This window comes from Dermacentor variabilis, chromosome 4 (assembly GCF_050947875.1).
Source record: "Dermacentor variabilis isolate Ectoservices chromosome 4, ASM5094787v1, whole genome shotgun sequence".
Taxonomy (NCBI): Eukaryota; Metazoa; Arthropoda; class Arachnida; order Ixodida; family Ixodidae; genus Dermacentor; species Dermacentor variabilis.
Window position 1 is genome coordinate 42,504,743 of NC_134571.1, and position 25,432 is coordinate 42,530,174.

Below are 25,432 nucleotides of genomic sequence, written 5' to 3' on the forward strand. Positions count from 1 at the left end.
TTTTGCAATATTTTGATGTGATTCTTGACAAGCAAACTAGTGGGGTATGCATTTCCGTCACCGATGACGCCATAATGTTGTACAGCTGGAAATGTGAAAGACTGATTGTCATCTCGACCAGCTTACCTTACAGCAGCGCTGTGGAAGCTACCGATGAGACAACAATGTGGCGCGCATCATATCACGTGGACTTCCTACAGTCGGTCATTCCAAACGAATGCTCGCGGGAAGTTCACCGCCGGCCCTCTCATCTTTGTTCCTTTTTCGTATTCGTCTTTTGCGCTGTCAGAATGTTGTCACAGATCGTGTGGCAGATATATGACATGTATGAGATATGACATGTATGACATCTGACAGGTCACTCGCTCTAGCGAAAATTGCTCCCTGTGACAGCAAGGTGACGTTAGGTAGGCAGTTCATAGGGTGGTGTGGGCGTGCAGATAGGTAGGTACGCGTCTCACCTGCGATGCCGGCCAGGAGAAAGGGAAGAACCGCACTCGGGAAGTTACCCCGTCTCGTCAGCACGTAGCACATGGCTCCGACGTGTCAAGCTGCAATAACGGGACAGAGGCACAGTGACATAGTCGTCAGAAAAACAGCATACGCGCCTTATTCTTACGTTATTAAAAAAAAAAACCATCTGCCCCCGTTATAGCACGGAGAGGCCGGTTGCTATGTGCCGCGTTAGAGACACTGGACAGCCGGCCACTGTCAAAGCAGGTACTACTAGGCCAGTGGTCACAACGGACATGCACGCTAGTGGCAGCCAAAGTGCAAGTTCGCTTCCTGCAGTCTACGGGCCTGCGAGATATACTGTGAGATCGACATGTGCCGCTTCAGTTTTGTGCGCCGATTTCCCATTTCCCTATACTCGCCTTTCTCTCTTCCTATCGTTCAGGCTCCCTTTTCCTTTTCTCCCACGCAGGGTAGTAAGCCGTATTTTTTTTCTGTCAACCTCCCTGCCTTTCCTTTATTTTTCTTTCTCTTTCCGGAATGGATAAATTTAACATTTTCTCAGTTTCTTCATGCTATAGGTTGCTTTAACCTGTATCTTTATGACCGTTCACGAGCGTCCTGTGACTGCGACTTCTCTTTCGAGAACTCAGTTGCACATAGGAATCGATTATGATTGACAACATCACAAACACTAAAAAAAATTATGGCCTTTATGTAAAAAAGGGCGATAGTGCTCGGCGTACCGAAACGCAATCGCGTTTCATTTGCAAAGCTGCCTTGCACGGTAGGGCAAAAGAGAACTGTTTAATTTTGTTGCGGGTACAGATTAGCGACTCCCGGCCACTTCCTTTAGCCACGTCCCTTCCCCTCCACCCCCCCCCCCCCCCCCAACCCCCGCCCCGCTTCGCCCACTCGAGAGTTGGCAACCCTGCATTCAACTATCCCACAATGCCTCGCCGCTGAATTCCACTTTCCACCTGCGCTCGTCGGAGAAGGTCCCCTGCTTCTAGGTCGAGCTCGCGATATGCAAAATTTAGTCCACCTCCCCCCCCCCCCCCCCCCTGCCTGCTGGCCGCGCTATCTTCAGAAATCCAGAAAGCGCGATGTGCAGCGACGTTGTGCACTTGCGTAACTGTGGGAGACAAGGCACACGCTGTGAATAAGATAGCTGCTCAGAAAAAGAGCTACGAGGTTCTGGCTGTGCGCAAATGTGAGCCGCGGACTGTGTGTTTTCTCACTGCTGGTTCCAGATGACGCGCGAGAAAATCAGCATATACGTGACATCCGCTCGTGCACTGCGCACGAAAGCGCCGCTCCCAGACTGACTTCATTATTATTTTTTATTTTAAAGCGGTACTGCAGTAACATTTAAGATTTCGGATATTTAATAACATGATAGCTTTATATGTGGACTTCACACGGGTTGTGGGTACCCGCCAGACGGAAAACAAAAATGTGGGCCGATCTCGGAAGCAGTTCAGTCTAAGGAAGCGTCTCAAAGCGCAAGCTGTCACGAGGCAAGAAAGCGAGAAACTGACACGTGACGCACGCGCCAGACGTTTCCAAGAGGAACTCTGGCATGAAAGAAGCGTGCCCGCAAGTGCGTGGCCTAATGGTGAGAGCCTTGGGCTGCTGAGCTAGAAGACAAAGGTTAAGTCCCACGATCGTGCGCGCGTTTCATTATAAGACTATAGGCAGACCTCACCCTGCTTTGGAGGTATTTAAAAGAAAACTTAAGGCGTGTTGAGCTTAAGCGATCGCCGTCACAGTCCACAGAGATAGAAAACAGCACTCTGATAAACGAGTGTGCAAGGGTTGTCCTTTTGTCGCGCGCAGATGTAGAGACTTAACGATCTAAGCATGCGACAGCATACTTGGCTAGCGGTGCAAATTCTGACCTACATTTCAAGCGATGCCTACTTTTCCGGGCTTGGCGAGGCTGCCTGGCTGTTCGGTCGGTCGCTATCTCGGCAGATATTTTTGCGTGCAGATGAAAGGTCGTATGAGAGTACCAGCGGAGTGGCTTATATAACCAGGACACAGAGCATGTGGCTGAAAGGGGACCTCCTTTCAGAAAATATATACATTTGTGCAAATATACAGCATAAAACAGCAATATAGTAGTCGCTAAGTGAAAGATAATGCAATGTAAATGTAGTACCAACTGCTACTTAATACAAAATCAATAACTAGTCGTAGAATTAAAACAGTAGTTCAGGCATTCGCAACAGAACAAACCCAAAAATATTTATGAAGGCTACAAATGAAAAAAAAAAAACAAGCTTGAAAAAAAAGAAAGAAGAAAAGAAAAAATGAGCAGGAGTGAAGTGAATAGCTTAGATAAGTGGATTATCTTGGCGATCTAGTAGAAAAGTGAATAATGTTTTCTTGAAGAAACCTAAGGGCGAAAAGCGCTTGTCATCTAGTGGGAGGCTGTTTTAAGTAGATAATTCTGCGAAATATACAGATTGTTTTCCATAATTAGTATGTATTAGTGGATGTATGTATACCCTTGTATGCTAAGTGTGCGAACCTCTGTTCTGCGTAACAAAAAAGTAACTTCCGACATAAAACCAGGACATATAATGTCGGCTTTTAGGTAGATGTAAATCACACCGAGCTGTAAATAGAATGGCGATTTCACAGATTCTTTTATTTAGGTATTTGGTATGTGCAATTGGGCGCGTACCCGTTCTTGGCCAATTCTCCAGAATTGGTATGTCCCACTGTAACACAAGAGGTACAAGAATGCCTAAATGTTGCTTGACACATGTTGTACTTTTCTGTCCATACACATGTCGTCACCATCATTCCCTCGACAGGAATCGTACGTCGCCTTCGTCCACGTGACATGGCTGTTTATAAGTCACACATTGCGTATCCGTCTGATTTAGAGTTTGCATGACAAAGTGTGAGGCGTTAAATGTAGCCTCTTCGTACACCACACAATAAAGTGGTGACCTTTGTGGCGTATAAACACTCCGTGATATTGCACGTTGTGTGGGATAAGAGTAAACCATTAGCTCTAAAGCATTTAATTGACGAATTAAGGTTTGCTGTAAATGTATTCCAACATGTGTATGGGGTCTCTTTTTTTTTTCGTAAGAGTTGAAGTCCTTTAATACCTAGTACAATGCCTGGCATACGCCAGCGTGCCTGGAATACTTTATATGATAATTTGTTTTTACGAGCAAGTTTGCGTCATGACCACATGACGCATTAGCTCAATCTATTCCTGCGACCACTGCAGCTGCCATGCGGAAGGGAAAAAAAAAAAAAAGGCGCGTGCAGCTCTCTGATAGGAAGGTCGTTACAGCTATACGTCAAGATTTTTTTCTGTCTTATGACGTCACACTGACGTCAGGTCTGATACTTCGAGACCAACTTTAGTATCAAATTAGAACATAAGTGCTTTGCAACCATCGTATTTGCTAAGTGTAATTCTCCTGCATGAGAGAAGCGTGTGGTAGAGTTTCTATAAGATCAAAAATATGTGTCAGTATTCCTTTTCATTCCTTCTCATATTACTCTAGCACTATTCAATTTCACACGGAATTCTAATTGAAAAGGAGGCACTCCTAACTTATTTATGACCACGGCGTCGCGACTAAAATCGTCAAAGACGAAACCGGCGGCGGTAACTACGCGTTCGTTGAAGCGTGCACAGAACGGAATCGAGCAACGTAGCTCGGTAAGAAAACCGGGTCCGCATTCACAAAAAAGTTCTTACGTTACAACTTATCGTAGGAGCATACGGTAACCAATCGCGATGCTGAGCGTATTACTAGCGGCACCATATAGAGCCGCCGCCGCGAAGTCTAGGGGTGGCTTCCGAAATGCGTGGCGCGCCGGTGCATGCGAATGCCGACAAACGCGTCACACAGCGACAGGGCTCCTCTCTCGCGCTTCTTTTCTGGACACGCCGCACTATCTAGTGGCACTGACCGGAAATCTGGACGTGGCCTCCGAGACTGGAAGCGCGGCGCGCCGGTGCCTGCCAACGCTGGGAATGGTTCCCTCGCTCGCCGCACACCCAGCGGCACTCAATCAGTGACCGAAGTTCACGAGAAGTTCATTGAAGTGCGGCACAGAGTGAATTCATCACGCAGCTCGCTAAAGCATTGGCGTGAAAGGCGTTCATCGAAAAGCGCCACATGCACTCTTACTCTCTAAGAACAGTTTACACCCTTTGGGGTGTATATTTGCCACACAACAATAATCGTCATCTGTCTTGCCCGCATTTCCTCTCAAGAAAACGTTGCGCTCGTTACTTTCCTGTCGAGAATACTCTGTCATGCTGATAATGCGCATCCCGTTCGTGACTTGGAAGTACCGGGCTCGCAGCGTTAAAGGAAGGAAATGCGGGCAAGACAGATGACGAATATTGTTGTGTGGCAAATATACACCCCAAAGGGTGTCAACTGTTCTTATACACTCTTAGGCAAAGTTACAGCCTTTGGAGTGCCCCTTCTGCCACACAACAATAATGGTCATCTGCCTTGATGCGTTCCCTTTCTTGAAAATACCGTGCCCGCTACTTTCCTGTCGGAAATGCTATCATGCTGATAACGCGCATGCCGTTAGTTACTGGAAAGTACCGGGCCCGCAGCGTTGATGTGATAACATTATTTGGAATCCGGCGATTGGGAGGCCCGGGCCTGGGGCCGCCTAGATGGCCACTGGGAGCTGCTGCTCCCGTGCGGCTTCCTTGGCTCGCTGGACGGCCCAGAGTTGGTCTTGGAGTTCTGAGCTGAGCAGCACGGCCGACCACCGCACGCGTAGATTTTCTGGGGAGACTGCCATTCTATTTTGGTATATTTCAAATCCCCACGACATGTGTTGAAGGGTGGCTCTAAGAGATTTGTATAGCTTGCACATATGGCTCTCGCATATATCGGGGTAGAAAGTTTTTAGTTGCACGGGACTCGTATAAGTTTCTGTTTGTAGTCGCCGCGTTAAAGAAAGGAAATAAGGACAAGACAGATGACGGCTATCGTTGTATGACAAAAGGGTGTAATTTTGCTTAAGAGCGTACACAGTGTATTTTTGGCTGCGCCTGCTAATGCGTCGGGTTGCCATCCTTGAGGAACCCTTGCGACGTGGGCAGATGATTATTGTTGTGTGGCAGAAGGGGCACTCCAAAAGGTGTAACTTTGCCCAAGAGTGTAGTGTTGGCAAAGTTACACCCTTTGGGGTGTATCTCTGCCATACCAGCACAGACAGAGCGGCACATATACCCACTACGCCAAGTCGGCGTCAAAGAGTTTCTTTGAACGGCGGTACCTATCCAGTCCCGCGTCTACAGTGACTCACGTGGGCGTGAGAGAGGTTCGCTGAGCAGTGGCATGTATGAACACATTGCCTACAGTCACTGCCATTCCTACAGATAATAATAATAATATTTGGGGTTTTACGTGCCAAAACCACTTTCTGATTATGAGGCACGCCGTAGTGGAGGACTCCGGAAATTTTGACCACCTGGGGTTCTTTAACGTGCACCTAAATCTAAGCACACGGGTGTTTTCGCATTTCGCCCCCATCGAAATGCGGCCGCCGTGGCCGGGATTCGATCCCGCGACCTCGTGCTCAGCAGCCCAACACCATAGCCACTGAGCAACCACGGCGGGTCATTCCTACAGATCAGTGACCCAAGTTGATCCGATGGTTGGTTTCGAAACGTGCTACCTCAGCACAGCATCCCTATGCGCTATACATTCGATCTCTGACTACCCAGTGCCCGAGGCAGACGGGAAAACGGTTAGATACATACATAGATAGAAACATACACATAGGTAGATAGATAGCCCCCCGAATATGCGTGGAGTACTCAATTAATACCAGCGCATATAAAGGTCGGCACAAAACGCCAGAGGGCGTGCCGCGGGGCCAGATTCACGGTTTGATTACTTCGTTACACATGCGCCCTCCACAATTTCGCTTTCCTCTTTTTGGCAACCGAGCAATCGATATTAACATAAACCATTCATTCATTCGTTCAATGGTCGTTCGAAAGAAATAAAAGAACATGCTTCCTATAGCAGACTTCGATTTCAGCTCAACAGAAAATTTTTCTTGTTTTAGATTTCATCTGTATCAACGAGGAAAACGTGGCTTCAACGGCTAGGATGTCGCAGAAGCAACGTCCCACATTTCGCTCGCTCTTTTGAGGTGGTGCTCGTCTATAGGGCTGCTTGTACTTCTTCAGGGACCTATATGGAGGTCTGCGGACAGTAGCTTGAAGAACAATGTTTGCAGAAAGTCGAAGACATATACCCCCATCAACACACTTTGTATGGGTGACAGGGATAGAGGTAGCTGGCTATTACAGGCCTCATGTTTACACACTTTGCGAAATAGTCCAGGCTACGAATGTATCTGTGTCCTGAAGCGGGAATTGTGCTAGGCAGGCCACCGATCAAGAAGAGAGTTCGGGAGGTGCTGTCATGCGAACTGTCTTGAGAGCTGCGGCGATGAGCGGCTTATTACTGGCTGCTAACTCATCGAACATCTTGCGCCCTGTACCTGCTACTCCTACAATCCCTTTCAATCGCAGGCAGCCGTCGAAGGTTTATATGAAGCTTGAGAACACATGGACCCTAATCAGTCGTGTGCATTCACGAGTCTCGAGTACCTTTGCGTACTTGTGGGAGTACGCCCGGTGAGCAGAGACGCCAAGGTCGCGCTGGAGCACCTATACACGCTTCCAACAGAAGCTTATTCAACAAACCCTGGACCACCGGCTGGCGGACTCTACGTCCAACAAGACAGCGGTCAGGATTAGCCCTATCAAGAAGCTGGACATGATTTACGCGTTTAAAGACATATAGCAGCATCGATTATAGACCATTAAGTTCATCCTCTCTCACGACCACGTTAGCCAAGCACTGCAGCTTGGCACGCACCGCGCCTTTAAACCATTAGCAAGTAACCGAACACGCACGCAAAATGTAGCGAAATGCCACTTTAGAAGCTTGACAACACCCTATGTACACAGGATGGTGCAAGGATGGCGCTGACGATGCAAGGACGGAGGCCAATCCAGGTGTTGCGATCATCTACCTCTGGGCGCGTTGTTACTTCATGAAGTACCATAGGCTCTCGTGCGAGCGCCCGTATAGTAAGAGCCCGTCTCAAGGCGCGTTTATAGTCCGACATTATCGGCGCGCGGCAAGGAGGTTTTAAAAAAAATTGCGCGCGGTGTTGCGGCTAGCGTGTAACACCCGTGCAAAAAGGATGCTCGACCACCATGCCTCATCGAAACGAAGGGTGAATTCAAGTTTGTTGCGGTTGTTTCGAGGGGTTGCCGGTCTGGCTGGCGCACCGCAATGCTTACAGGCCCCTTTGTGTGCGTGCTACTTTACAGGGACCCTTTCCACGAGCTGTCAAGCTCTACAGGAGAACTTCCGCGAATCAACGTCGTCTAGAAGAATGGATCAATCGCCCATCTACAATCAGACGCGCTTTCCGCGAACTAAACAGGCCCAGCGGATTGCCCCCTGCGGAAGCAAGCCCATACCACCTCACCTGGGAGCGTGGATCAGCAGCCCCATCCCCGACCAGGCCCCAAGGTTGCCACCTGCCGAGGCGGGGCCGTGCAAGCTCATCGGGGAGAAGTGATCAGCTGACCATCCACAACCAGACTCAGTGCCTGTCACGTGATGTTGACGTGAGCAAGATCCCGCCTACCACTTTAGCGTACCTATTTAAAGGGCCCCGCAATGTACTTTTTCACTTTATTCTCTTCCAATCTTTCACCAACCATTGAATAAACCGTGCAAGTTTCGCACTAGAAGTCGTCTCGTCCTTGCCTGGTCGTCTTGGTCTACCGAACGCCTGCAGCCCGCCGACAACGTCATGCTACCCAGTAGTAACGTTGGTCGAAGCTTCGATAAACAGACGTCGCAACAACTCGGCAGCGGTGGGGTACGCTACCCTGGAGAGCGCGACAGCGGGTGAGCGTCGTTCGACGTCGGGCGCCTCGGAGCGCGTTGGCCGCGTCCGGTTACGTCGGCTGCGCCAGCGCGTCGAAACATTAGTCGAGCTATAGACGCTGTTGTTCTCGCCAACGTGACGTACCGTGCGCGCGCGCTCACGTTAGGTCGGACTAAGCCCTTTAGTGTAACTGATCGCTGGCGATACCTGCGGCGCCTCCTCTACACCTACACTACACGAGGCCCGGGCAAGGTCCGGGCTAGTCTGCTCGCTCTTTCTATGTCTCTCTCTTGTTCCCGGCGCCGGCGCGGACGGACATGTCTCGGTCGAGCGATGTAGTACCTGTGTTCTGTTCAAGAAGTTGTGTCGACTCGACTTGCCATGCCACTCTTACGTCCCTAGCCTTCACATCCAGCCCTCACATTCGGCTACTCACTCGACGGGAATCGAGTCACCTAACAGGGACATCGGGAGGGCTGGGGAGGGAACCAACAGGCACACTTGTCCAAAACTGTGTCACCAGGTCGCGACACCGGCCAAGCTAGACCACATCTCGAGTCACGAATTAATTGTAAGCAGGCGAGCAAAACCTTTCCCCGCTACACGCATAAAAATTCGTCAGCCCTTCCTCTCCGTGAAAGACGAGCAGTAAAGCTTTGGTATGTTACCTCAGTCGGCATATCTATGCACATATTATTATTATTATTATTATTATTATTATTATTATTATTATTATTATTATTATTATAAGGTCACCTAGGCGACTATGACGTGGATGAATGGATGGATGTTATGAGCGTCCCCCTTGGAATGGGGTAATTCACATAACGCCCTCTGGTGGTAAGAGTCAAATGAGTACACGAAACGAAACACGTTTGTAATTTTCGATTGAGCATACTTTCTAGTTAATTAGCTGAATGAGACTTGGAAGGACTGTTATATTCTAGTGGACAAACGTGAAGCTGTCTGTTTCCCTTCCGTAGAAGCCCATGTATTGACATCAGATGGGAATTCCCCAACATTTAAAACTTCACTGTTAACTACGCAATTAAGAAAAGTAGATGAAACCCGGCGTAATGTTAGAGTTGTCTTAGCGGCTGTTTTGTTTATTTTGTTTTGGGATAGTTGTGAAAAAATAGTTACAGCCATTTTCTGTAAGCATACTCCCTCCGTAGACGGCGACGTATTAACAGCAGACCGGAATTCTGTAACGTTTACAATTTCACTGTGCAGTAATTATGACAAGTAAATGAAACTCGGCGTAATTATAGAGTCGTCTTAGCGATCAATTTCAGTATAACTTTTTTCAAGCTACCTCTACTGGATTGAATGCTGCAAAGCATTCGCGAGAATACTGGAGACGAACATTTTTCCGCGTCGACGCGACGCGTATAGACGGACGGGCATCGACCACCGCCGCCGCAGAGTTTCGCCGTGAACGTTTCATTTGCGTACTTGCAACTTTTGAGTGTCCTATCGCATATATTGTACTTCGACTGTGTAACACATTTTTCTGTTCACGTCGCGGTTGATCCAGTTATCACTTTCTGCGTGAGATTTTTTGTTCCACATCGACAGCATTTGTGCCTTAGTTTACAATAATCGATATTGTCGCACGAAAAAAAAAAAAAAAAGAAAGCAGGCAATATCGGTGTATCTATGTAACCCCACCTGCATGTCTTTTTTTTACCACAGCATAATAAATAAATAAATAAATAAATAAATAAATAAATAAATAAATAAATAAATAAATAAATAAATAAATAAATAAATAACCTGCTAACATAGCTTATTGCGGTGCATCGGAGCCAGTTGCTTCAGGAGAGGCAAGGTGTTCTCGGTATGGCCACAGTGCATTCAACGCGCTTACACACACGTGGCAGCAGAAATGTCAACGCGCGGCAGTGGCATGCTGGAGTTCAGACAGCTGCGGGTGCCAGCAGAGCAGGCCTGGCGCAGGTGAAGCTCGCTCGATCGGATGCAAGGACCTTCGCAGGACGGCACTAGAGTGACGGGGATACGCGGCAGAGACGAGTCGTGGCTTCAAGGCCGTGACGACGTTATCTTAAGGGTAGCGCAAGAACAGTAAACAAATTGCCGCATTACGCACGCGCGGGAGATAAAACACTTGCTCGCTGCTCTTAACGCTTCCGAAAGCATCGGCGGCGCCTGGCCCGTCACGCTCGTTATGTGAAAGCATTATAGGGGCCACTTCATCGCATCTCTGTTCTGTCTCAACCGACGCTTAGGGCTGCGATGATGCAGCTCTACTATACGGCGTTGGATTACTTCGTGCAATCCGGGCCACTTCAACGCGGGCCAAAAGCCACCGCGATGACCAGCTGTCGCGGTGTTCTGCTGCCGAGCCCTAGGTCGCAGGTGCGATTGCCGGCCGCGTGCCTATGAGGGCATCATGCAAAAAGGCGCTCGTTCGGAGAGCTTTCACTGCAATGGTAAAGAATAATACGGGGTAAAAGTGAATCCGGAGCCCACCGTAACATCTCTGGCAGCTTACGACATTTACCTTATGCGGCTAAATGTCATAAGTTGCCGGAGATGAGACTAAATGTCACAAGCTGCCAGATGTTAGGAACTTTAAACGGCGTCTGTCAATCGGTGATTGACGGGAAATTCCATTGCATACGGGCGTTGTTGTTTTCAGCCTCAGTCTGACAATCCGGCAATCGAACCGGCGACTTCGTGCTCAACAGCTGATCGCCACACACACCACAGAGGGCCGTGGGGGATCCAGGGGGAAGCTGAGTGACACGTTACCTTCGATGGCCTTTCAAGGCGGCCGGATTAGCGTTAAGCGGGAGCGGCGGCTTAAGAGCGGGGCTCCTTCAAGCCAGAATGGATGGCGACAAGGAAAGGGTTGGCGGTGGCGGCGGCGGTAGCGGATTAGGCACTCACCGGCGGCCAGCTAGGCGACTCGAGCCGCGTGTCCTCCTTCTCCTAATGTACACAGACAGGCACACACTACTGCTCGCGTCGGGTCAGTCGGGCAGATGCGACGGGCGTCCAAGTCTGGCGGCGGCGGCCAGTGCAGCTGGGGCTCCCGGGTGTCGAACGGAGCCGCTTTCCCGCAGGGCACGCGCCGCACGTCCGCGACGTCGGCCTCGCAGCGACGAACCACGCTTCGAACACACGACGCGGAGCCGAGGTTTACGGGCGCGCCCCCTCTCGCTCCCCAGGCACGGACAGAACTGCTGCTGAGCCGGCAGCGTCGCGCTGGAAACGGCAGCCGCGGTCGGCGGCAGCTTCTTCTTTTTCTTCACCACGTGTCGGTATACCGCGCGCGTGTCGTCTTCCTGCTGCACGCGGAACGGCGCGCCCCTCTCTTGGGTGTGCATTATGCTCGCAAACGGTGCGGGTTCGAACGCGGCTGCCGCCAACGACGCCGCTTACGCAACGGGCGCTCCAGTGGCAAAGATAAACAAGAAATAAGAGCGAAGAGGGGAGGAGGAAGGAGGGAAAGGGGCGAACGCAGCTGCAGCACAGGCAGCGGGTTCCCGAGCGTAGAGCGGGGACGCGCCGCGTTTCATTTTCCGTTCCAAAGCAGGGAGAAGAGTGTTTTGTGGGACGGAAATTAAATCAGCCCCTCGCTGCTTTTACTGCTTCTCCCCCCCGGCCGCGGTGTTTCTTGAGGAGAAACGGCTCCGCACAGATGGCATGTCTCTCCAAAAAAAAAAAAAAAAAAAAAGAAGAGCTCCGCCCGGCGCAATTAAACGTGCGCGGCCAAAACTGTTTCTTTCAGAAGCCGAGCTCGTTATTCATCGGCAGCGGCTTTTACGCGACGCGAGTACAAAGCACGTTTCGCGGTCAGCTTTGATTTCACGGCTCAATTTGTTAGTCTGGACCTTCTGTTGCGTGCCTCTTTTCATATTTTGTATAAGAACGGTAGTATATAGTACTTTAAAGCTTGCATTTGTAAGTCCGCGAATTTTTGCGCGCTTAATGAACTTCGGCGCGCGACCTGCAGTATGTGAGGTATAGGCAATGTTAGGAGCGCGATGCTGAATTGTACCGTAGTGCCCCTACAACCCTAAAAAAAAGGAAAGCAGGAGAAACTGCGGTGCCTGCACACATATGCTAATGAATAATAAGCCAAACTCTATTTGGTGTTTGTTCGTTTGTCCTCTGTCGCTGGCTCATACCCACTATTGCGGATGCAGGAGTAGGAGGCCAAGATGCGAAAGGAATTAGAAGGCTATTAGTAATTCCGAGACAACGATATAGATAAGTGGTATGGTACCAAAGGAATAGAATATAAGAAATAAATAAAAATTTAACTAAAGAACCTTTTTTTTTAAGCAACTATAAACTCTTCAAAGGCTGAGGAAGCATCCTTGTGACATTGCCACAGAGAGGAGACTCAGAGAGAAAGGATTTGAGGAATTGCAAAATTCACTCGGATTTTTCTAAACGTTGCTGCTAGAATGCTTTTCCTGGCACGTGTAAATCGTCTACAGAATTAAGAAAGAAAAAGGTTAATTGTCTCATCTTCACCACAGAACGGACACAGCGGGGAGAGAGCCAGACCAACCCTGCGTCGACAAAATGTTAAGGAAGGTGATTCGACACCGTAATCGAGTGAAAGTTACTCTAGCTTTACGAGCTTGAATTAAAAAAGATGTCTGCGCCGAGAGAATAGAAGGTGTCGATGCTCTGCAAAATTAGTTATAGCGGGTTTTCGTAGCGGCTAATACTTCTTCTACGTAACTCAACGCTCTTCGCTCGATACGCGTTCTGGTCACGTTGTGGTCCCTTTCCCTTCTTTCTTCACACTCGGCTGCTTTTGTTGCCGACTCCTTAATTTCTTGCCTCTTGTTCTCCTAGACTATTCGGTCACCTTGCCAGTGGCACATATTCGTTCTGAAGGATTGGCCAAGAATGTTCACATGCCTGTATTGTCTCATGCACAGTTGCTCACACCTGGTTTCCCAAGTTGTCTGTTGTGTACCTTGCGGAGCATACCCAGTGGCCCGTACCCGGCGACCAAAGTTGTATACCCGGCAATACAGTGGCCAGCAACCGCCAAGTGGGGGTAACACGCAAACTGTCGCCTTAATCCAACGCACACAGATATGCTGGAGTCTATCTGAAGAAACGCTTTGGCTCAGTGGAAGAATGGCTCCGCGAACTGAACCCAAACCTCACGAAAAGCCAGGAAGCCGTACCCAGAATAATACCGATCAGAACATTTCCCCATCCAATCGGGACGAATCCCGCAATCAGCCAGTCGCTGTCAGACGCATCATATGGGAGTGTGTAGACTTCTTAGACCTACCACCCGCCTTCCTCTGAGCAGTGGGAGATCCCGCTGTCCAGTTTCCTACCTCAAGATCAAGTCCTGCTGGTCAAGAGGGCCGGTAGAGCCAAGGCTGCACACGGCTACCTGAAATAAGGACCCACCCCATATACCAAACTGTTCAGTCAATATGTATTGCCTCTCTCTCTTTCACGAAACGATTAATTAAATGTCATTAAACTAAAGCCTATGCTATAGTTGTCCTTACGTTCATACTTCGCAAAAGTGTAACCTGATGCAATATGCCTACTTTTAAGCGCCACACAGGTCCCAAATTTAATTTAATGCAATGTATTTAACGTAAGCTATGCAATTCTTGTAATGTAAACAAGCAAACTTGTAATGCGTTTACCATAAGCTGTGTTCCCCACGCACTACACCGTTCACAAGCTATGTCGAAATGCAAGCACCCGATAGTGCGGCGCACGCTGTGGCGCGTCGACGCAGCGACGTCCCGAGAAAGGGGCCGTTTTATGCTTCCTCAAGGGAACAACGATGAGGCCAGGTGTATGCATATGTAAATACGTTTAGGTGCACCTGTACACCTTGCGTCGAACTGGCGCATGCCCATTCTAGGATACTGGCCAACATACGCACATCCAGTGGCTCAAGATACGGGTAAGCAAATTATGCGCGTATATTGTGCGCGTAAATTATGCGCATTATATAGTTCAAATGAGCCGTTGAATAGGATGGGTTATTTCAATAAGGAATCTGCTTTGCAGAGACCTCTGAGGCCGCATTATGTGCACGTGGTACCGGTTTTATGTCGCTATTTATTGTTTGTTAACACGGAGCACAGTTGCGCTCACTGGAACTGTTATGTCGATCGAAATTAAACCTTACTGCCAAGCCTGGCGTACGGAAGAAAAAAAAAAAAAAGACAAGCAGGGAATGTGTCCCAATAATACTTAGCATAAAAAAAAATATTGCATCGTCACTTGCTGACTTTGGCTGGCCTGCAATATTTCATTTGTAACAATTGAAATGTATATATATATATATATATATATCTGTTTATAGCTAATGGCCACTTTTCCATCCATGCATCTGTTTCTATTTCTACGAACTAACTAACTAACGAACGAACGAACATATTCCGAATTCGATCTGATATTTGAAGGCCGTGTTTTCCGATAAGTCGTGTCCGATTCGCAAGTTTCAGCGTTAGGAGAGCGCTACTTTTCAAGCGCTTAGACTGTTCCATCGCACACACACAGAAGAGCTACGCAGATAATAAAACGTTGTATCTTGTTGCCCTCGGAAGAGATAGGTAAAAGGAGGCGTGCTTTTGCGTTGTCGTGTTGCGAAGGTCGTTAGAAGGCGGTGCGCACGCTCCCGGAGAACGTATCACGCTGTACGCTGTCGTTTCTTGCCTCGCTGCGCCGTTACGCCGTTACGCGCTGCAGAATTCCGATATGTCGAAAGTACCATCATTAAGATGCCGCCGTGCAATCCGCAGGCGTGCGCTCGTCAAGGAATGACAAAAGCATAGAGTTTCTTGCAATCACCCACATGGTGCGAAGTGGTGCTGTGGTACTTTTTGCACGCACGGTAATGACGGCAAGTGTAAGGCTTCGGACTGACTTCTACCGCGGAGAATCAGCAGGCGGTGAACACCCGCTTTGGGATAAAAAAGAATGCTGCGCCTGTTATAATAGTTTACAAAAGTTTGCCGTCCTAACTTCAACAGTTGGATCAGGATACGCAGTTATATCTAACGTTAACAGCAAGCGAGCCGCTAAATTTGCAGAAAAGAGAGGAATGTCTGCACTCACTGCACTCCGGTTTCTTTTGCATATTTACACAACCTCTGTCCACTTTCAACAGTAAATCTAAAGAAAAAAAGAAAACGTAACCGCAAGATGCCATATGGCGCAAAAAAAAAAAAAAGAATAAGCATGGCTGCGATGATTGCAAAAAATGCTTTATCGGCGCAGCGATGTTTTTTTTCAGGCCAAGTTGCCTTCATTTATAAGACAAGGCGAGACTTCCATATCAGCTATACATGGCGCGACAGCGCACTTTGATAAACTTGCAGCCAGACAACAAACATGTACGTACATATACATCTGTAGAAGAATCGAGAGCTGGGCGAGTGTGTACTATACATTTTGGGAATCTAGTAGCATGCAGCGCACAAGGGACAAATAAAGGTGCCAGACACAACACAGCCCCGGCGTTGCGTTTTTCAGCGTCCTTCGTCCCATGCGCTAATTTATTCGCAAGACCCGTGTCTGCGTGTGTGGTCCACAGGGGATCAAGGGTCGTGAGTGCTGCCCCGTGGTGACGATTTGGTGGCGGGTGAGGGTGGTCCACGACTAAGTCGTTTCACCCAAGTTGGCAAACCGGGCCGCCCGTTTGTAGCTGCGTTAAAAGAATGACATTGCGGCCAGAGTGCTATGGGACGCTGCCCGTATGCGTGAGTAGTTGCGGGCGCGGAGCCACCAAATTGGCAACGAGGCGTACTTGGAGCGTTTCGTGCTTAGGTATTCGATGTGTGTTTGGTGCGTACTTATGGAGCGTGGTGTGTCTGGTATTGCGCAGTGATGTTATATAGAGGTCAAGCTTTATGACTAAGAACGCCGACGTCCGGACGTGGCATGAGCGAGAATGACAGCCTGCTAAAAACATTCTAGAAACAGCTGCGCGGTTAACGTGGAACGCTTTGCTATGTAGCACGTGTATGTATCACCTTGTACGTTCGTTAAATCTGATGCAACAGAGTGAAATCACTATGCGCTCGTTCCCGCTCTCGTTTTGTCCTGTCTGTGTATGACCGCCTGTTCAGCCGTTTTTATTCACAGCCGCTGTGCCTCCAAGGAACGTTGAAGAGAAATGTTAAGCTAACTTGGATTGGTGGGTCACATTTCAACACTTGCAAATGCTACACCTCGGAAATGGCGTATGATTGGCGACGTCACGTTAGAATTGCCACACCGTGCACTTCGTGGCGTAACAGAAATTGTTAACGACTTGCCGAGGCGAGTTAACTATAAATAATAAAAAAATACCCCTACATCACACTTTGGAATAAGTTAAGGCTCGGCCTCACAATGTTTTGTGCTTGTGCTCGACGTATTTTATTGCCGGATAATAGAACTGCGCGAGCGTCTGGCGATAGGTCATTACAGTCATAACGGCGGCGATAAATACGACGAGAAGCGCCGAATGATAGCAGGCCGCCCGTGCGAGAACTTCCGGCAGAAGGGGCAATGTCCCTGATAGCGAGAGAGTTGGAGAGCGAGAGAGAGAGAGATTCGGAGAGAGGGTGACAAAATAGCAACGCGCGGTACGCTGTGCTACCACGAAGTTTCTCATAAGGTGTGCACATACATGGGGCTTCGGACTAAATAGACGAGGTCTAGGGAGACGCGTAGCTCGGCCCCACTCCGCAACGCACGCAAAGGGGCGCCGCGGGGGGGGGGGATTCGCTGACTGATTGGCAGGACTTACAGACACGACTCCAGCAGTGGCACAAACGAATGGCTGTTTATTCCCAGTTATGCACAAAATTGGCGTACATTACGGGGATTCGGCACTACAGGCCGGCGGTCGCCTCCTACGGGTGAAAGCTCCAGGGAAGTCCGCTCAACCACAGAGGCTCTTCCGAACTGGGTTCGCCGCACGAAGGGGGAACCGCCTCGTTCAGAGGGGCGCCGGACCGAGTGGGCTCCGCACGCCCGACAGCCAAGAGCACCGAAAGTGAATCTGCCGGGCGCACGGCGTAACGTGAACAGCGCGCGCAGGCAGACGCTGCGGGGAACGTGCGCTATCCAAAGTACCAGAGAGATTTAGTTTAGGGGACGCAAGCGGCTTGCGTACGCAAGAACTATAGGGGCGACGGTACTGCGCATGCGCAGACCCGGACGTAGAGGTCTGCACACGCGCAGTACCGTCGCCCCTATAGTTCTTGCGTACGCAAGCCGCTTGGGTCCCGTAAACTAAATCTCTCTAATGCTGGAATGGCGTGTCCCCCTGCGGTCCCGGAGGCGAATGGCTCTAGTCGCGCGTGACCTGCAGATAGGGGGTCCAAGGGGTCCCCACAGGTGCTCCGAGGAAGCTTCTCATTGGGTGTGCGGTTAACGCGGCAAAGGAACAAGTATACATACATTAGTATTTTGGTCGTCAGAGTACAAATTTGACAGAATTGAATTCAATTCCGAGGTATTACGTGACAACACCACGATTTGATTATGAGGCACGCCGTAGTGGGGAACTCCGGATTAATTTTGACCACCGGGGGATCTTTAATGTGTCCCCAGTGCACGGCACACGGGCGTTTGAAATGCGGCTGCCGCGGCCGGGATTCCATCTCGCGACCTCGTGCTTGGCAGCGGAACACCGTAGCCACTAAGCCACCGCGGCGGGTTAAATTTGACAGAGGTTCGCAGGAAGTATGAGTCTTGAAGAGATAAAAAGTGGTCGAGCAAGTGACGTCTTAGGGTGAAGCCAGCGTCTCTACACGAGGTCTGGTCTTAGCCCTGATGAGGTCCAGATGAAGGCCTTCTTGCTTGGCTTCTCCCTGAGATGCATCGCTTGGCCGACCACTATTAATTATTTCTCCGATATAATTCGGGGTAGTAAGGGGAGGTGCTGATCGAACAATCGAATTTCTCATTGAAGAAATTAATTTTAAATATCGCAATATCGAGCTTCAGCACTCTATTCTCATGCGTTTATATTGTTACACTTTATTCCCAATCAAGGCGTTTCTCCAACCAGAAGGCCGCGAAAAATCATTCCAGTCGAGGCATGAGAACTGTAGGTTTTTAAAAATTATTCATGCTCTAATGATAAGGGTCACAACCAGAAGTTTTGCCCAGTTGGTGATCCTTCCAACTGCAAGAACAAGCGAGCACTAGCCCTGGCTGAGTCGACACCAGCTCATTCTGTACTTTGACAAGTGTTCACGCAGGAACAGCGTAGGAAGCAGCTATGCTTCCTACGTTTGTGAGGCTAACAAGCGAAAAGCGGCTGTTTAGCTGCAGCTATTTAGGACAATCATTGCATTCTACCTGTGTTAACATGTGGGGTAAAAACTTAGAGATTAAGAAAGAATCCCGAGAACACGTTAAGGACCGCGCAAAGAGAAATAAAACGAAACATGTTAGGCGTAACGTTAAGAGACAGCATGAGAGCGGTGTGAATGAGAAAGCGAATGGGGATAGCCGATATTATAGCAGACAGAAAGAAAATGGAGCTGGGCAGGCCATGTAATGCGTAGGGTAGATAACCGGTGGACTATTCGAGTTACAGAATGGGTGCCAATAGAAGAGAAACGCAACGGCAGAAGATAATTAAGGTGGGGTTATGAAATTAGGAAATTTCCAGGCGCAAGCCGGAATCAGTTAGCGCAAGACAAGGGTTAATTGTAGATCGTTAGGAGAGGCCTTCGTCCTGCATTGGACATAAAAATAGGCTGGTGATGGTGGTGATTCAGAACAAACTAAAAAAATGCGCTTGAGTCTCTCAACAGCAAAATTTGGTTGTTGTGGCCCGAAACAAGGTTCGCTTCTTGCACTGCGGTGGATGTGATCCCTTCTATAGCCATACTATGGTTCAACAAACACTACGAAGGCTTTGAGGAGGTTCTGCAGGAGTTGGTCGTCCTTTTAACTTAGGAGTTCATCACTCAAAGCAATTAGAGAGACCAAAACAGAAAAAAATCTCTAGAACAAAGATGGTTGAATTAACTCTCGTCATTTCAGTGTAGCAAGGAAAGCCTGGTTAGAAGAGAAAGCTAGCAAGGGTCCCGAGTACCACATACGCAGCAGGAGAATTCTGAAGTTTGACACTTCTTCTGGAAAAATATTAATTTGCATTCTGGCCTATATTTATGCAAATTTCAAGCAAACTATCTGCAACAGACATTTCTCTAATCTAACGCGAACGGTAGTACACAGCGAAGGAAGGCATCGTTTGTCAAGCCGTAACCGTAGCAGCACACATGCGCAAAAGTTGCAATAAAATGTATTTTCAAGTAATCAATATAGCTTACACCACGCATACATACGAATCAACAGCACGGCTTACGAAAAGCCAACACTGCGACTTTCATGGATACGTTGCTCAAATATTGCTCACCGAAATGCTTGCAGCAGACGACAGACGAGTGACCAAGAGGACAGTTGACTTGCCTCCGCGACACAAAAGCGCGCAAACACAGGAAGAGAGACAGGAAGTACACAGGGTCACATCGAAGGGACGATCGTTTATTAACGCAGCTGCGACGCCGTGTGTAAGGACGCAGCTCGAAGAACGTCAAGCGCTTACGTTACCTGCGAGAACCTGTGCCCGAAGATTTTATAAGCGCATAAATGACGCAGACTGTGGATTGCGACAAAACCACAAGATCGGTGAGCGGCCTGTCGGCGAGCCACTGCCTATATATGCCGCCGCACTTAAAAGACGTTATCGTGCATCGCTGAAGCCGATAGAATAGAATTGTTATCCCAAAAGGCTCCAGAAAAAATTGGAGGACGCTTAAGCTTCGCCTTCAAGAGTGGAACGCGACAGCGTTCCTGTCGACCCGCCAAGGGGTGTAAGACAATGGGCTACAGGGCAGCCATCACTTACGAGGCGCCCCGCATCGGACGCGGTGAGCGTCGAGCCATATGGTCGAGCAACGCAGCGTTCGGCGCAGCAACGAAACGTGCGCCTGAGCAAGCGGAACGAACCAAAGAACTCGGTATCTCGGAGGGAGAAATGATGCACGCCAGCCAAACGTCGTGATCGGCACGGGCCGAAAGATAGACAGATAGTCATCTAAAGAAAGGAAGGTCGCATGATTCTGCAGAGGGAGCAACGCGAAGCGTTGTCAGGGGAGAGAGTGTCCATGCCGCGACCCGCCTCGCACCGGTCCTTGTACAGCTCCAATGCGCGCGTGGCGCGCCATCTGTCAGGCAGCGCCGTACATGGAGAGGAGGGGGTCTTCTATGTTTGCCGCAAGATGGCTCAGCGTGTGCGGAAAGCCCAGAAGAAATGCAGCGGAAACGCACTTCGCTACTCGTGTAATTGCGACTTCTGTAAGTTACATGTTCATAATTACCGATATACACCGCAGTATAACTTTGCACGGCTCGTTTCGAAGGCAACACCGCATTCACTAGAGGCGCGTTTGTACCGCTTGGAAGCATCGAACTCGTGGCTGAGTGGTAGCGTCTCCGTCTCACACTCCGGAGACCCTGGTTCGATTCCCACCCAGCCCATCTTGGAAGTTGCTTTTTATTTATGAAGTGCCTGCCGTGATTTATCGCTCACGGCCAACGCCGGACGCCGACACCGACGCCGACACCGACGCCGACGACACCGGCTTTTCTGCGACACGAGCTCCTTAACGCTATCGCGTTAAAATGGTGCACAGACATCACGGGGAGATGTAAGCTCGAGTACCGCAACTGTGTTTTTCACCGTGGAATGACGACGCAGCTGGCTCCGCAGTAAAAGGAAAGAGTGACCAAGATAACGGTTACAAGCTCGAAATGAATCATCTTCATTCTTACTCTCACCCGTCCTTTGTTTCTTCACTAATCGTGTCTTTTGTGTATTGGTTTCGTTCCGTGAGAATGACTTGTTCAAGAAAATATCTCTGTATCCGACTAGGCAGGCAGGCAGGCAGGAAGGCAGGTAGGCAATGCACTTTACTTAGGTACTGAGGAGCGTCTCCGAAACCCCCTTACGAGGGAGGAGCCACTATGGGCCGCACCCACGTAGGGACGGGGAGGCCGTGCCTGAGTATCACTCGCTTATTTATTGTAAATATTTTAAAATTAATACCTCTAACAAATTTCTGAAATCCGCCCGATTCTTGGCCGATGCCCCAGAGTTGGTAGGTGCCACCGCCTTTAAGGTCGTCGTCGTCGTCGTCGCCATCATCATCATCATCATCATCATCATCATCATCATCATCATCATCATCATCGTCATCATCGTCATCGTCGTCGTCGTCGTCGTCGTCGTTGTCATCATCATCATCATCATCATCATGGATGAGTTTTAAATCTAAAGAAATCAGTGGCTACGATGATGCCGTATGGGGTTTTATGGTGCAAGGGCCAGATATGGGCCAAAGAGCGCCAAGTGGCTACGAGGAACAGCGCAGTGTTATATGAGAGACGCTTGTAGCGCCAGGGAATCGGAACCGCGACCTTGTGCTCAGAGTGAGCGAGTGAGTGAATAAACTTTTATTTGGTCCAGCAAAGCGCGATAAGACGCGCACCCGGCTAATCCCACGACGGGACTGACAGGTCTAGCCTGCCGGCCCGATCGAGGACGCGCTGGACGGCCAGGATTTGGTCCTCAAAGGCCCTCTTTTCTGACTTCCGAGTATATAAGGTTTCTCGAAACGCACGCATAACGCACTCACTTTTACGCTATAATAAAGAACAGTATAAAATGTATATAAAGCTAAAGAAACACCAATTTAACAGTTCACTGAGAGATCGGTATGCTAGAAACTATTACGCTTAGAATGAAACCATATACGCTGCAAAGAAAGAATACTTCGGCGAATAAATCGCTCACGATGGAAATGATTCGAGAAGGAATCGGTATCCTCTGAATAAATATCTTGGCAGAGAAAAGAAGTCAGTGGCACCCAAAAAGACAATATATACCAACGTTTCGCACGAATCGCCAGATTGCACCAGTAAAGTTTTTAGCAATTATTTTTCTTCACACGCGATACCAACAGAAACGAAGTACGATGCATCTTATATATCATGTTCTTAATCCTAATTTTTCTCTCTTTAGCCCGCAGATGAATTTGAGGTACGTGATGTTATCTCTGGATTGGGTAACACTGGTTGTGGCGTCGACAATATGTCAGCCTATTCTGCCACACTTGTTGATGACATGTTGATGAGCCAGTGCTAGCTCACACGGTGAACAACATATACTTTTGATTGGTATATTCGCCACTAAAATGAAAGTTGCCAAAGTAACACCATATTGCATAACAAAGGGAAAAGAGAAAATAGAAATTTATTGCCCTATTTCACTGCGCCCATTCTTCAGTAAGATTTTCGAAAAAAACAATTTCTATCCGTCTAACAAGTTACCTTGGAAAATACAAAATCATTTCTCCTCACCAGTCCGGCTTCAAAAAAGAAAAAAAAGAAAAGGAGATTAGTTGATGACAACAGCGAATGCAACTTTTGTTGAGACCATTAGGAAATCGATCGACTCCGGTTTTATAGTAGTGCGGGCATATATCGACTTTACGAAAGCCGGCTGACTCCCTAAATCATAATATCCTTTAGTACAATCTAGGTCGATACGGAATTACTGGCAGAGCTTCAGAGCGAATCGGCAGTTATTTGAGAGACAGAGTAAAAAATCGTTCATGTTGGCAGATCACAGTAATGTGTGATATTAGTTAATATCGATATGCCACAAGATTGCATTCTTGAACCATTAGTTTTCCTTTTGTATATTAATAATTTTCTTTCTCATCTGGTTAATGCTACTGCGATTGTACGTGCGGATGACACTGATCTGCTATTATGAGACAGCAACGAAAGTTCCATAATTCGAGAACTTAATGGCAAACCCCGAAATTTGCATTGCTGGTTAACACTAACGTCGTCACACTTTATCACAAAAAATACAGCCTTTATTTTTTTTTTTACTCTGAAAGACGGCAAACGTTATAGCATAATGACGTAATGTACGGCAGCTGATCAGTGAAGCGTCGTCAATAACAAAAACATTTTCTACGAGTAGCTATGTATTCCGGACTAAAGTTTAATTGCTTCCACACATTGCACTGTTAAAAAAAGTACGGATTATGCGTTCTTTCAAAGTGCCGAAACTTTTTTTTCCTGCAGAATTACTCCTTAATCTTTAGTACGCGTTCGATTTAAACGGGGCTGCACATACAAAACCCAAATCGCATCTGTGCTAACGCTCCACAAAAGGGCTCTTCGCGCAATAACGCCCAATAAGTAGATACGAGAGGCGAGGATTCGTTTAAATACTTCAATACACTGAACGTGCTCAATCTCATTACTTATAATACTGCTTCCATATTATGCAGAATAATTAAAGGTAATCTGAACATAATGACATTGTTCCTTCGTCAGTCAGACTACACTAACGAGTGCACATCACGTCATGGCTTTTGATACCTAAAATAAACATAATCACGGTCGCCGAACTTTAGAATTCGCAGGTGCTACAATCTAGCAAAGCCTCACTAATAATGCAAACTTTTCTCCGACTGTTTCACACATACGTGAAGAGTATAAAGAATTCAATCCACAATGATTTGTAGTTAGCTTCCTTTTTCTAAAGCCATGTATGACCCAGACACCACATTATCATTTATCGTTACTTTTATCATTTATTGCGTTCATCATTTATCGTTACTTATTCAATATATGATGTTTTGCTGTATTACATATTCGTGCATGTCCACAGTCTTGATTTCATGAATAATTGTTAAAAGAAAGCTTGTTTCACATACTCGTGGTGTAACTTTTGTCCGTGATTTTATAATCGTTCGGGAGCATTTAACAATTTTGTGGGGTCCCCGAGAGGGTATTTGGTTCAAGGAAGCCTACAATAAATTTCGAACTTCAGAATTGGACAGGCGGCTGTAGCCTGAACAGATGATGATAGTGCTGCAAGTGTCACTGTGCTGTGCGATGACAGTATTCGGTGACAGTGACCGATTGTGATTGTGTGTCGATGCTCCTTCCCTTCCTTATCTCTACTTTGTTACCACTTTACCTCCCCCTCCCCTCTCTCCCCAGCGTAGGGTAGCAAACCGGATCTTTTTCTCTGGTTAACCTCCCTGCCTTCCCCCTTTCCTCTCTCTCTCTCTCTCTCTCTCTCTCTCTCTCTCTCTCTCTCTCTCGAACTTCAGACTTTAAAGACGGCAGCTAGCTATACTGCGAACTGAGTGAGGGAGGCCAAAAGACATTGTCATTCGGGATAATACTTGGACCATGGCCCGTTACGTGACTTGAAAGAACAGCTTTCGTTACCGTGGAATACTTCTTTATTAGAAGGGACACGTGCTGGGTGCATTAGAAACTCGTCTATAACGATAATGATGATGTCGAGGATGATGATTTGTTATTGTTCTTTTGTTCCGTATATTTTATTTGTTGATTGCTTCTTTCCTTCCTCCATTTATTAATTTTTGGACTCACCGCTATGGGTTAGCATTGGAAGTTGCCAAAGTGTCATTTTCGGTTTACATCTTTCTATTTATTACTTTTACCGCACATTTCGATTTCCTCCTAATGAAGCGGAATAACAGCAAACATGCTGTTTCTCAGCCTCACCAGTTCGACTTCAGTATACCCTACATACATACCTAGTGGTACTTGTCATGTATGAGTGTAGACGCCTGACGGCTTGTTTTGCAACTCAGCTGTTCTTACTGGTTAGTGTTGATTGACAGTTTCTTTCGTTATCGCATTTAATCAGTTTCGTGGTGATTAGCGGAAGTAAAGAAAGTTGAAATTTTGACTGCACTATAGTGTTAGCTGAAAAACTGTATCACACAGCTGTATAAGGGGAATCATTACTGCTGAGGCGCAACACTGTAACAACCTTGTTTTTGCTGAAAAGGCTGAAGTGAGGCCGGATACGGTATGTGTTTTCAAAAGCGAAAAGTAAAAAGTACTTCCTTGGCCCTATGCTATTATTTTATTCTTTTAGTCCGTTTATATATTTTACGACGCTGTAACCATCTAGGAAACGAACGTCAAACAACTTGCC

The 25,432-nt window shown here is 47.9% G+C and overlaps 1 protein-coding gene across 2 annotated transcripts in view; it reads right to left on the reverse strand.

Moving 5' to 3' along the window:
* Positions 1-25,432, reverse strand: part of LOC142579013 (cystinosin-like) — a 164,217-nt gene that overhangs the window by 15,451 nt on the left and 123,334 nt on the right. The window contains exons 1-2 of one of the 2 annotated variants that reach the window (XM_075688785.1): positions 11,302-11,758; positions 462-551 (exon numbers count right to left, since the gene is read on the reverse strand). In XM_075688785.1, the coding sequence (XP_075544900.1) occupies positions 462-534 (73 nt within the window). In that variant the 5' untranslated portion in view covers positions 535-551; positions 11,302-11,758. Of the gene's footprint in view, positions 1-461; positions 552-11,301; positions 11,759-25,432 lie in introns of those variants that run through there. The other variant, XM_075688786.1, reaches the window with a different exon arrangement.